Source organism: Lycorma delicatula, chromosome 5 (assembly GCF_047948215.1).
Source record: "Lycorma delicatula isolate Av1 chromosome 5, ASM4794821v1, whole genome shotgun sequence".
NCBI classification, from domain to species: Eukaryota; Metazoa; Arthropoda; class Insecta; order Hemiptera; family Fulgoridae; genus Lycorma; species Lycorma delicatula.
In genome coordinates, this window is record NC_134459.1 from 38,858,667 (window position 1) to 38,873,732 (window position 15,066).

Sequence of the window (15,066 nt, forward strand, 5' to 3'; positions counted from 1 at the left end):
TGAAATATATGTATAAATTTAGATAATACATTAGCGGAAATTACAAAACTATTTTAGATTTTAAACAGTATTTTGAAATAAATGGTTTAATTAATAGAAACCGATGAAGATTAATTATTATTATTATTTACAATTAAAATTATTATTTTTAACAATTATGGTTCTTAATCAAGAATAAATATTAATCACATTATACGAAAAAATAAATTAAATTAAAAAAAATTTCGCTACTGAGAAATTCTAGAAACAAATCTTTTACCGTGCTTATTATAAAAAAAATAACCGATCTCTGCTCTTTTTTTTCCGGGACTACCCAACAAGGAATGTAATGTATTTAGGGTGTATGTATGGTATGTTTTTTCTACCGCAGCAGCTCAACGGCTAAACCGATTTAGATGTATGACCCCGCGTTGGAATCCTTACGTTATCGGGAGAGTCATATATATATATATATATACACATGTATATACAGATTTTTATCTTTTATATATACAGTTGTAGGACGTTCCCGTCATGTAGCTTAAACACACAACTTAATTTAGCACATCAGTGATACACTAGCGCTGCATGTGGTGACAAGAGGAACTATTGACACAGGTAATTTTAGTAACATCGGGAGTGAAACCGATATCTACTTGCGTCAGAAAGGCAACAGCATTATATTGCCAAGAAGTTAGGTGAGTCAACTTCTGAACAAATTCCGGAAATTGAACACCGCGGCAATGCTTTGTGGCAGGTCAGATGGGATGAGGCAGTGAGCGGACGTTATACGCATGGTCCCTTGCCTGATGTGGTTAGTTTGCAGGGCCCCTCTTGGGTAAACCCGAACAAGTACGGGACGCAATATCTTTATGGGTACGGCGCTTTTAGGGACACGCTGCAGAGGTTCGGCCTGGTGGACTCAGGAATGTGTCCGCAATGCGGACAGTTGGATGACATTCATCATATTCTGTATGAATTCCCAAGAACGAGTTGATGCGCTCGGAGAGTTTTCGTCGGCTTGATTTTTATCGGGTAGGCGTTAGATCTCCGTTTTAATTGGCAAAACCGGGCCAATTTGTTATAGTGGAGAGATTCATAACTTACTTACCTTTTACTTGGCGAAAGAAAGGATTGCTGAGGGGGTCTAGGGTGCCGCTTGGCTTTCCCGCTTTCTGTTTCGGTTTTTGTTGTTGTTTTGTGTTCATGGTTTACGTTTGTTGTTCTCGTATTCTTTGTTATTGCGTGTTGAACTCAACTCTTTACCTTTCGGTTAGGTAGTGGATTTCGGTTCTTATTTTTGTTATTAGGTCTTGTTTGAAACTGAGTTCATATGTGTTTTGTTATCTTTTCTTGAGGGTTCTTAATGATAACAGTACACCGATGGGAATGTAACACGTGGCATTCGCATCGGTGGCATCCTAACTGAGGAAAGAATAAAGTTGGGAAATGCCCTTTGCCGAGGTTCTGAAGATAACCTCCGGTGAAGCTCAGAAGGGCTAGCTACGGAGGGGGTGGTGTAGTGACCGAAACTGCCACATGGAGGGTGTCTTCCCCTTTGGAATCAGGAGTATACTCATTAGTTTAGAGCATTTTTGGAGTAGGGGTGCGATTTTGCAAAAATACGTTTTTGTAACTATTAATTTTTAATTGTTAAAAAATGTGCCTAAAAAAAAAATGACCTTAATTAGGCGAAATTTCGAAATACTGAGGGTGATCTTACTCTACAGCCTCATTCCCTCGACCTTTTAAGTTAAAACTTTAATGGCATCAATGCCCCATGTATAGTAGTGGTATATGCCCCATATATAAGTACTTTGAACCAAGTTTGGTCAAACTCGGTCTAGTACTTTTGGAGATATAAGGTGATTTAGAGCGCGACACCGAACACACATGTAGATAAGAACATGCGGAAAATTTACATCTGATTTTTTGGGTTTCTTAGGTGTTAAAACGTAAAGATCCGGTGAAAACCGCATATGTCCAAATTTGATCAATTATAATACTTTGCCTTCAAAAATTATATCTCTGCTGTAGCGCTAGACGGGAAAGTAATATATATATTTATGTTTAAATAAATTTTAAAAAAATTTGAAAAAATATACTTTATACAAAATTGTATAAAATACAATTTTAAATGATTTTTTTAGAAAATGAAAAGAACATAAAATTTAATTTCATTAAAACCTTCTGATATTTTTTATTATTATTGAATTATTATTTTGCGTAAATTTCTTTTTACAATCAGAATATAATAATTATTAATAAATCAATATATTTAAATTTAAAAAATGGAGATGAAGTCTGATTCAAACCTGATTCAAAATCCAATTTTTTGGGGAGATTTTCGGCTTTTTTGGATACTTTTGGTACAATCGATTGCAATAAAAAAGGGAGGCGCACAACTAGATGTTACAACAATCCTAAATCCAAAATGTCAACGTTCTACGGCTAATCGTTTTTGAGTAATGCGAGATAAATACATGCGTACGTACAAATGTCACGCCGAAACTAATCAAAATGGATTCAGGGATGGTCAAATGGATATTTCCGTTGAAATCTGAAAACCGAAATTTTTGGCGATCACAATACTTCCATTACTTTGTTCATGAAAGTAAAAAATAAACGAAGCAAGACTCTCCTTACAATAAGAGTTGTTTGTTGTTTGTTGTTGTTCCAATAAGTTCTGCGTTTCATTAAAAACTAATCAAATATTATCTTCAGACGCAAACATAAAAAAAATTCGGAAATATAATGATAAATCGTCACTGAGAAATCATTTCGCTTGATGAAAATATTTGACTTTATACATTTAAATAAAAAACTGTATGACATACAGATAAAGAAATGAAATATCAAAATGACTTTGTAATGTATACATATAAATTATTTAAAACATAAGAGCTCTAATACTAATGACGAAGCTAAACAGATAAAGGTTGTAACTGTTTTCCTTGAAGGAAGTTAGATGCAAAAGGAATTTCGTTTATACAGTATAGATACTATTTTAAAAAATAATATGAAAATGATAAAATATAGTCGGTAGATTCGGTGACGTCGGATTAAAAAATTAAATCCTTTCAACTTTGTAAACTTTTTCGATTTAACCAGATTTTAGTTAAAATGTACCACCTATAAAGGAATAAGTAGATAAGTATTCAGAATGCATTTTATATTAATGTAAATTTAACCTATTCTAAGAATCGGTCGCTTACAATATAAGTGCAATAATAAAAAAGAAAACAAGAGGGTGGATGGCAGAAATTAGAGAGAATTACGTGAAAGAAAGAGACAGAAAAAAATGGGGAGTCAATAGTCGACGATTCCGTTCAACAGTCCATTGTGTTTCCGGTGTACGGTTTTATTGAAACAAAATTATCCTCTCCCTCTTCTTTATTGGTTCCCCCACCTTAAATTTTGCCTAGCGCCCAAGGACAACATGAGCGCTTATACAGAATAACAGGTAAGTGTGCAAGTACATATATACAGGAATGTTTATTATAAAACTGACGAAGATAACTAAATAATTTAGCTGTGAAATAATTAATTAATAAGGAAACAAAAAGTATTAGCGATAATATACAGAGTAATTGTTGTTATTTATTACAATCAATTAAACCAATTATATTGTAAAAATATTTACGTAAAATTTTAACAATAATAGGCAACAAGTTTTACGCGTAAAGTATTAGATGACTGAAAACAAATTATCCGAAGAAACTATCAAAAAGAAACAAATAATAAAGAAGTTTAATTTCAGATTGGCTATATCGTTCTACTTATTACGTTCACTAATACAGTAAAAAGATTATACGGTCATAAACAATTAATAACGATAACTTTTTTTAAATAAAAGCTGAAATTGTATGAAAGGGAAATTTCCCGTACATTTTACGCATATAATACCGCCTTTTTAAAATTAATATCAGGGTTTTAATGCTATAGAATATTTCTCCAGTTTCACGTACATCGATTAATTATACATGAAATGAAGGAGCAATTCAAACAGTTTTAGCTGTGCGCAAGCTCTAATGTCTTTTTATAATATAAATTTTCGTGCTAGCTTTGCAAATGAAATGTTGCACCGGTGACGATTACGATTTTTCTTTTATCGTTTCGTATTCAGCGATGAATCAACACTTCATGAGTTAATAGAAAAGTAAACAGTCATAATATGCGTATCTGGGGATCAGAAAATCCTCACGAAATATTGCAATGTAAATAAGACTCCTCAAAACTGAATGTATTTTGTGCCGTATCCCGACGGCAAGTTTACGGGCCTTTTTTCACGGAAGCAAATGTGTCAGGAATTAACTATCTTGATATGCAACAACTATGGCTCTTTCCTCAACTATAACACGAACCACAGAACGTTTATTTGGCTATAAAATGGTGCGCCTACTCTCTGGCATAACGCTGTACGTGATCGGTTGAATGAAATATTCTCCCCGACCGCTGGAACGGTCGCCGAGGACCAGTGACGGCTTTTTTTGCCGTGGCCTCCACATTCCCCCGATCTAACCCCGGGCGTTCTTTTTCGTTGGAGGTTTATAAAGGATCAAGTGTATGTGCCACTGTTACCGGCTGACTTATCGGATTTGAGACGGAGAATAAAGGCAACTATCACATCAACTACTCCAGACTTGCTGATTAAAGTATGGGATGAACTCTTCTATTGGTTGGATGTGTGACAAATGGTCCTCACATTGAAAAGTTACAAAAAAGATTGTTTGAGTTTTTCATTTCAGTAAAATTTATCAATGAAAGCCCGATATTCATTTTGATTAATTTTCCAGAGTTTGTTTTTATGTAAACAAATCCCATAGAAAAAATATGAGTTACAAACAGCCAGGAATTTACATGGGTATAGGGGATATAAGCACAAAAATGTATGATAAGTGGGAAAAAAACACAAATAAGAATTATAGGTCAAAAGCACATATTACTCACCACGAGTATAAGATTGCACGATCACATTAAAAAAAAATCTGGTGCGGACACTACATGACTTCCTTGTACACCTACTAAATTACATATACACATTTTTTGCTGCACTTCATTTAAATTTATTTCATTTGAAAGTGAGATACGATCCTCCAATTCTTTAATAAAATGGATAAGTACACAACTGCTGAAATATTAGTTTTTATTAACATCAAATATTTATACAATTATTAATCCAACAATCTTATATAAAATATTAGGATAGAGTAAAAGTCCCTTTATTACTCGTATTACTAGATCAGTATTATTCGTATCTTCGTGAGTTGCTGATCGACAAGAGTTTTAGATCTCTGGTGTATAGTATAAATAAAAGTTAAAAATAAACTATTCCGTTTAGTGAACTCCTGTATACTGGTTACAAATGTTAATTTCAACCTTACGGTGTAAAATAAACGTTTTTATTATTGGGTTATTTGGTGAATAATCAAAAATGAAAAAGAAACAATCATACAAGAAGAAGAAAGATAACATGAAGAATTATATCTCAAAAAAACGACAAGAAGATGAATATGATGAGAAAGAAAATGTGAGTTTTCACATTTTATAATAAAGTACACGATAAGTACACAACTGCTGAAATATTAGTTTTTATTAACATCAAATATTTATATAATTATTAATTCAACAATCTTACATGAAATATTAGGATAGAGTAAAAGTCCCTTTATTACTCGTATTACTAGATCAGTATTATTCGTATCTTCGTGAGTTGCTGATTAACAAGAGTTTTAGATCTCTGGTGTATCGTATAAATAAAAGTTAAAAATAAACTATTCCGTTTAGTGAACTCCTGTATACTGGTTACAGATGTTAATTTCAACCTTACGGTGTAAAATAAACGTTTTTATTATTGGGTTATTTGGTGAATAATCAAAAATGAAAAAGAAACAATCATACAAGAAGAAGAAAGATAACATGAAGAATTATATCTCAAAAAAACGACAAGAAGATGAATATGATGAGAAAGAAAATGTTAAGAACAAGGAAAGAATAAAAAGATTAAGAGAAGATGATGAATATAAAGAGAAAGAAAATTAAAAACTGGAGAACGTGTACATAAATTAAGATCAGAAAAATTATATCAAACCAAAAAGCTATTAAATGATTGGCAACAAAAAACAAACGAAATGATGTTCAACTCCGACTTACGGAGAATATCGTCCGACAATATCAGAGGAGTAATGAACTAAAAGATAATTTTTGGCAATTTATTAAAGATCGGGCATGTATGTCTCCGTGGATATGTTGTTCTTGTGAGGGTTTGTTTTTCAATCACTCTGTAGTTAACTTTAATGTAGATAAAATTAAACAGAAATTAAACTAGAAAATCCAAAAATAATACTACTCTAAATTACAATTTTAAATTGATATTAAATAAACAAATGTTTCACTAAATCTATTATATACACAAATATGTAATAATCCCGATTAAATTACACACACACGTTTTTAAAGGTACATAAAATTGTATTATACTAATAACTTCTGATTTGTTTATATGTGTATATATTTATTTATTATTATTATTGAATTATTATTTACTGTAAATTTGTTTTTACAATCACGGGTAATAATTATTTAATCAATATATTTAAATTAAAAAAAAAGTTAAAAAAAGGAGATGAAGTCTGATTCGAACCGATGTGCCTTCCCTTGTAAGATCCAAATATTTAATTAATTAAAGTTTTATTTGGCTATAACTCTGGAACCAATGAAAATAAGTACAACTTATGATATATCGTTGGAAAGCTCTCAATGAGAGCTTATTACTGCAATTAAGAAAAAGTCCAAAATCCAAATGTTTTTGGATTTTGGGCTTTTTGATTTTGGTTCAGTCAATTGCAATCAAAATGGGAGGTGCACAACTAGATGTTACAACAGTCCTAAATCCAAAATTTCAACATCCTACGGCTAATCGTTTTTTAGTTATGCGAGACACATACGTATGTGCAGACGTTACACCGAAACTAGTCAAAATGTATATTTCAGTTGAAATCTGAAAACCGAAATTGTTCGCGATCACAATACTTCCTTTACTTCGTACAAGGAAATAAAAAATTTAAAGAAATTATATTTCTCTTGGAGTGGTTTTACGGCCGATGATTATAATATATCGTAGTCGGGAAATCCTTCTGTTTGTGTAATCGTAATAATTTTGCTTCAGTTTCGCCAGTTTCCGCTTTTCTTTTGGAATCAATGATTTCATTCCACTATTAATTTTTACATAAATTTCCCTCTGCAACTTTCAAATATTCACGAAGTATAAAAATAGATGGGTTTTTTAAGTGGAATAATGATTTGAAAAGCCGTTGAAGGTTTCAGCTCAGATTGTTCTCGGTAACGCCTCATCGGCAGGCTCTGTGGCCCATACATAAGGGGGAAATTTGGAGGGGGTCAATATAAGTGTCTACAATGTAATCCGAGAAATCGGTAATGCATTTGCCATTTTATGGGGCTATACTACTCAGTTCTGAAAAGTATGCTCCTACCCGTTATGGGTGCAGGTGATAGGAATGTAATACAAAGATAAATTTCAACCAGTCACTCGTTTCGTTACTGTGATATTAATACACATCGCGGCAAACCTAGATTTACAACTTTTTGTACCACGACTGTCCCAAATGATATTTTCACCCGTGAAGTTGGGATGTCGGGAAAAGAGATTAACCGAAAGATGCGCAATGCACTAAAAATCTAAAATCACTGGATTAGGATTTAATTGATTATTACAAAGATTATTAATAAGTGACCACATATTTTCGTAACTCTCGCGGGCTTTAGACGGTAAAAGGATCTCTTCGGCTTTTGTAACTGTACCTAATTGATGAAATAGTCTTGATCAAATGAGAAAGGTACCATGGGCTAAAATTAGTTGCTGATTGTACGCAGAAATTTTATGTTAAATTATATTAATTACGTTGTACTTTAGGAAAACATGAAATATTTTATTTACGGCGTTGCCAAATTTCTATCTCTCTTCATGTTCCTTGTCATCCTGATTTAAATATGTCCAAAAGTACAAATAGTTCGTGCATTTACCCTTTTACATTACTGACAGAATTTGAGCTTATGTCCATCACCGTTTATAGCTGCTATGCACGATAAATTTTAAATCATCAGTTAAAACTCACTACCTAATTTGTGTAAGGTTGAGGGAACAATTCTGCAATCAAACGTTATCTTCAGTTACAAGCTTAAAAAAATCTGGAAATATAACGAAGAGTCGTCATTCAGAACTCATTTCGCTTGATATAGATATACGACTTTATGCGGTTAAATAAACTGAAAACAAAAGAAAAATAATGTTTTATCTCGAAAAAAAATTGCAAATAGTTTCCAAAAGTGCACCGATTAGAATTCCGAAGTGCAAAATAAATAAGAAAGGAGACTAGAGAAAAATAGAAAAAAAGATCTAATGAAATAAGTACATTCATAATTTTATAAATTGAATAAAAGTGCAAACAGACAATTTAAATAAAATAAAAAAACAGAAACTAAAACATGACTAAAAATTGAAGGTACACTTAAAAAAGCTATAAGCTAAATTTACACATAAAAATAAGGGGGGGGGGAAATAATAAAACACCACAAAAATTATGTGCTTCTGTTACATCATAATTAAAATAATCTAAGAACATTACGCAAACAAAAAAATTATTTAAAAAAGAGGAAAATATCACACAAAAGAAAGCAAATAAAATATTTTTATTTCATATAAAATCTTTTTCTACATAAATTTTTGTATACGAATACTAACTACAAACAATTGTAAGAAAAAATCGGGGAGAATGGGTTGAGAAAACAAACGAAAAGGAAAACTGAATTTGAAACTTTTATACCTCAGTAAATGTAGGCCAAAAATTTAACCTTCTTTGAATATCTCTCTGCTCCTAAAACAAGTACACAGTTGAAAATGAAATTACGGAATGAATAAAATATCAAGAACTGAAAATCAACATATTAGCTCGTTAGAATACAATAGAAATATATTTTTAAAAATACGTATTACATTGCAATGAATTAAATAATGAAAATTTAAGGTATATGTTAAAATTTACTTTGAATGATAATAAAAAGAAAAGAAAAAACTATATATATAGCAGAGAGTGTTTAAGGAAGAGCGAAATGAGTTCTCTGCAACAAGTAGAGAAATTTCGAATTTCAGAAAAAAAAGTTGACAACACAGTTGTAGGACTTTCTCGGAAGGCGGCTGTAGTCGCGTTCCGGGAAAGTCCTACAACTGTGGGTTGTTTCTGATGCACGGCTTACACACACAACTTAATTAAAAATATTTATAATTTTATTTAAAAATAATTTTTTCGTTTATTTAATTCAATGATTCTAACTACAGCGCGCGCAAATACCCTATTTAATTTGTGTGGGTCTGGCGGTACTAGCGGCGACGGTCGGCTTTAACTAAATTAATGTAATTTTACAATTTACATAGAACAGATTTCGCTTGTACGGTCGGCAGACTGGTGTATGCCGCGAGGCCTAACGCACCAGGTACTGAGTCAACCAGCCGATCGAGTTCGTTACCCAGCTAACCCGAGTTACTTTTTAACACTAAATATTATTCACTTATTTAATACTACCGCTCACCTGTGATGTCACAATGTAGTAGACGATTAAAATAGCATTTTTTGGGGTAGGGGTGCGATTTAGCAAACATTTGTTTTGCAAATATTATTATTTTTTTAATTGTTAACAAATGTGCCTAAGAAAAATAAGACCTTAATTAGGTGAAAACTCGAGATACTAAGGGTAACCTAGCCCCTTGACCTTTTTAAATAGAAAATTTAATGACATCAATGCCCCACATATACAAGTAATCTGACCAAGTTTGGTCAAAATCGGTTCAGTATTTCTGGAAACGTAAGATGAAAACCGCATATGCCCAAATTGGACCGATTACAATACTTTCCCTTCTAGAGTTATAGCTATCTAGAAGTTATATCATAAAAAAGTTTTGTCATAACCCAGACTTTTAAAATCGTCTTGCTGTAAATTTAATTTTTATTTATCCCAGATATGCATTGAATAATGGAGAAATTTTAAATTTTTACTAATAAAATATTTTGATTTTACAACAAAATTGTTCTCCTTGATTAGCATAATAAGTAACCATAATTGAAGCATATTACCTTACTACATAACTAATATTTGAAAATTAGTCTTTTTTTTTTTAATTTACAATTTAAATATTTATTAACAGAAAAAATCTAATGTGGCCAACAAATGACTTCCTTGTACGCCTATTAAATTACATATATAATTTTTTTTAAATAAAAAGTAGATAAAATTTTACTTCATTGTTATTATTGAACTTTTATTTATTGTACTTTTATTGTTATTATTGAATTATTATATATCGTAAAAGTTTTTATACAATCAGAGATTAATAATTATAAATAAATCAATGTGTTTAAATTTAAAAAAGGAGATGAAGTCGGATTTGAACCTTTGATGTCCCTTCCTCTTGTAAAATCCAAATATTTCATTAATTAAAATTTTATTTGGCTGTAACTCTGGAATCAATGAAAATAAGTACTACTTATGATCTCGTTGAAAAGCTCTCAATGAGGCTTATTAATGTAGCTAAGATATCCAAAATACAAAAGTTTTTTGAATTTGGGCTTTTTTGGACACTTTTGGTTGTGTCAATTGCAATCAAAAGAGAGGTGCACAACTAGATGCCACAACAGTCCTACATCCAAAATTTCAACATTCTACGGCTAATCGTTTTTGAGTTATACGAGATACATACGTACGTGTACAGACGTCACACCGTAACTATTCAAAATGGATTCAGGGATGGTGAAAATGGATATTTCAGTTGAAATCTGAAAACCGAAATTTTTCGCGATCACAGTACTTCCTTTACATCATACAAGGAAGTAAAAATACAATCTACTTAAACTTACAATAAATTAAATACGTATAATGTGTGCATCACAAATTATTCGTGACTGAATTCTTCCGTGGTTTTCAGTGGCGCCGACAATTGCAATTCGACGAACCGTAAAGGAAAAGTTCTAAGTCATTCTTTCTTTCTACTTTGTTATATAAAAAAAACAAAATAAAATAATTTATAGTTCCAACACAAAAATTTAACATTTTCAACAAGAAAAAGAAGAAAATCCAAATTCACATATTGAATTGTGAAGTAGATAAAGAAATGTAAGCTAATAATATAGAAAATTAAGTTTTATTTAAAAGAAAACCATCAAATTTAATTATAAAATTAAACTTTATGTAACATATTAACAAATATTCTTGAAATCAATATTTATACCAAAATTCATAAAGTATTTTAATCCTCAAGAAATTTAAATTAAAAAAAAATTACATTAAAGACATAAAATTTTCATTAAATTTAAAACGGCGATTAATTTTTTTGAACATTAAAAAAAATAATAATGAAAAACTAATGCAAAAAGAAATAAACGGATAATATTAAATGAAATATTAAGCAATACTAAAAAATAAGTATTATAAATTAATTTACCTTTTTGTAAAATCTCGAGATGCTCCCATAGAATATCACCCGTAAATGGAGGCGCTCTGGCAAGAAAAGCTTCTTTACCCATAGCGCAAATATCTTTACCTCTCATATAAAATTGATGAACCGAAACGCCTTCTAACGAAAACTCTCTTGTCGCCCAACTCAACCAATGAGCAACTTGAGTTTCACTCCACTGACGAGGATCTGTAAAAAAAAATAAAATAACTTAATTTTATCTATAAACTTTAATATATATATATTTTTTTTTTACTTTCCTGGCAAGAAGGAAAACATGGTAATCAGTCAAAAAATTGAGTATATGCTTTTTTACATTTCACAACGTTTAATGACTCAGGAATCCCAAAAAAAGAGGTGGGAAAAGTTCGTACTTGTGCTGGTGAATTTGAAGTTTAATAGCTTTTGAACTGCACACACCGATTTTAAAGAAATTTGGCAAAGAGACTAGTGTATATGGGGCAACTTATTGGTAAAAGTATGGAGTCAATATCTCCAGAGGTGGAGTTAATAATTTCTTAAAGGATAATGTTCTCAAAATTTTGCAAACATTTAATATAAATTAAAACTAACTACATAATTACATGATCATCTAATCCTATAAAAAAAAAAATTGCCCCCAAATTCTCTCTCCCCTTTTCCAAAAATCAAATAAAAGCTATCTTTTTATTTATTGTATATTTTTAACCGAATTTTTTTTTATGTCTCTAGAGCAAAGTACCGTGCACTTCAAAATGATATCGGGTTTTAAAGCTATGAAATATTTTTCAAGTTTCACGTACATTGATTAAATATGTATGAAATAAAGCGCAGATCAGTTTTAGCCAAGCGCAAGCTCATAAACAATTTCCTGTACCTTCCGTTTGAAAGCGCTAGTAGCTAAGATGGTGCGATCCTCCAACAGAAAGCGTTCTGTGTTTTGCAATTTGCAGCGTGAATCTATAATTACCGTTCAACGCGCGTTTCGTTTGTGATCCCCCGAGTGACAATGACATTAGTAGATGGTATAAACAATTTGAAACCACGGGCTGTATTTGTTTAGGGAAAAGTACAGGTCGACAGAGTGTGTCCGAAGACAATGTTGAACGTGTAAGAGTCTTTAGTGCGTAGTCCTAGGAAATTTTGATATGGTACAACTTTCCTCTACCACAATACAAACCATAGAACGTTATTTGGCAACAAGATGGTGCGCCTGCTCACTGGCATAACGCTGTACGTGATCGGTTGAATGAAATTCTCCCCCATCGGTCGCCGGGAACCAAATGACAGGGTTGTTTGCCGTGGCCTCTACGTTCGCCAATCTGACTCCGTGCGATTTTTTCTTTGGGGGTTTATAAAGGATCAAATGTATGTGCCACCGTTACCTACCCGACTTGAGACACAAAATTGAGGCAGCTGTCGCATCAATTACTCCAAACTTGCTGACTAAAGTATGGGATGAACTCTCCTATCGGCTGGATGTCGAATGGTGCTCACATTGAAATCTTATAGGAAAAACTGTATCAGTTGCTCTTTCGTTTCATGTATAATTTATCAGTGTAAATGAAACTTAATACATATTACTTAACTTTAAAACACCGATACTCATTTTGAAACACACGGTTGTAACGCAAGTAGCTAAAAAAATACTTTGGTGGGGGGGGGGACAGATCATAGTTTAAAAATATCGATTTTTTTGAATTAAAAAAAAAATATAATTTATTTAAATTTATAATAATAATATTATAGTATAATTCCATCATAATTCACCCCTCACCGAAGAAATAGATCCTAGGCAACGTTTTATTAATTGTACATTTGTAATGGGATTTTTTTTAGTTTTTTCCATTTAACAAAGTAAACGTAGATAAATCCAAAAAATTTCTTGGAAGGTAATTTTGGGTGTGGGTAGGAGAAAAAAGTAAAATAATATAGATTTTTTTAATTTTTTCATGTAGCATTTTTTTACTATATAAGATTACATAGCCAATGCCAGTTGAAAGTAACAACTTTGTCATCTTTTTTTTTTAAAGAAAAAATATTAACTAGTTGAAAATAAATTCTTCCATTAAAATTCAATAAAAAGTAATCATATAGGTCAATAATGCCAAGAAATATTTTTTATTTCACGGAGAATTTTATAATTATTTTTAATAAAAACGTTTTACGTAACGTCCATTATTCGATAGTATCGTTGACATTTCATCAGCGCAAGACATTGCCTATTAGTTCACTAATGTTAGAGAATATTAAGGATTAATTATTATATTAAAGATTAAAAGCGATTTTTAAATGATTTTCCGTTGTTTACTATTTTAAAAGGAAAATTAAAACTAAATTATTTTTTTCCATAAACTTCATGAAATTCTAAAGAGAAATTTTATTCAACGGTTGAGTTTCCCCTACGGAATAGAGATAATGAATATAATGCATATCGTTTCCAACAGAAATAAATGTTGCATTACACTATCTCTATCAGACTCAGGAAAAGTACAAAAATATTTGAAATACAGATGGCACAATTCAGAGCTGTATTCTCTAAAAAAAAATTATGTTCATTATACAAATGGTAAACAGCGTGATGTCATTGGTACGGCTGAAGAATATCAACCTTACTTATTTCAGTGAACTTCACCTACCGATACACAACAGTACATTTGACTCTATAAGGAAGGCAAAAAGGGGAAACCACTTCATTCCTCACTCTCTTAGCTTGGGATCGATTGTTGTTATTCTTAAAAAAATGAATATGCCATTTTTGATGTGTTTTTGACTTGCGTTAGATGGCCTACATGCGTCACGGTTTAGCACCTAACAAATAAATACATACATACATACTAGTATAATGATCCCTTCTATAGATTAAATTCAAAGATCCTGCTCAGCTTCTTTTTGTTTCCCGAAAAAAATGTAATGGTGATCAAATCAAAAAATAATTTTAAAAATGTACTAACGTCGCTTTGATTTCAGAAGTTCATTCATCAAAGGGGTATAGTTCAGTGGTACAGCATTAGACTGCAGTTCATTCATCAATCACTCTGGTTTTAAACTCGAACAGCCCTTATATGAACTTACAAACATTTTGTGCTCGGCCAGAAATTACGAAATACATAAGAAAAACCTACTTTTACTGTATGATTTTTTTTAAAGAGAGATTGCTAAACTGTACGAAAACGAATTTTATAAAAAAATAAAAAAAAGGAGTAACAAGGTTTTTACTTTACCTTAAATTACTTCATCACATTGCCACAAAGTTGGTATAAGATATAAAATGTTGAATAAAATATTCCGTTTTTATAAGTTAAAATATAAGATTTTACTGATTATTATAAAAAACGCTTTGAGAGAGCTTGTATTTTTACGAACATGTATCGATAAAAACTTAGCCAAATATGATGGAAAAATTATTTATTTAGGAAATGCCTAGAACCTGTCTTAAAACAAAATAAAACAACAGAAAAACCTTAAATACTTTTATTTTACTATAAAAACATACTATTTCTGAACTACTATCTATACATTACGAAAGTATCAATATATTACAATATTAAATAAGTTACTATTAACTTTAATAGAATTTTAAT

At 31.1% G+C, this 15,066-nt stretch overlaps 1 protein-coding gene across 1 annotated transcript in view; it reads right to left on the reverse strand.

Moving 5' to 3' along the window:
* Positions 1-15,066, reverse strand: part of pnt (ETS transcription factor pointed) — a 535,428-nt gene that overhangs the window by 113,078 nt on the left and 407,284 nt on the right. The window contains exon 4 of the mRNA XM_075365927.1: positions 11,492-11,692. Within this exon, the coding sequence (XP_075222042.1) occupies positions 11,492-11,692 (201 nt within the window). The remainder of the gene's footprint in view (positions 1-11,491; positions 11,693-15,066) is intronic.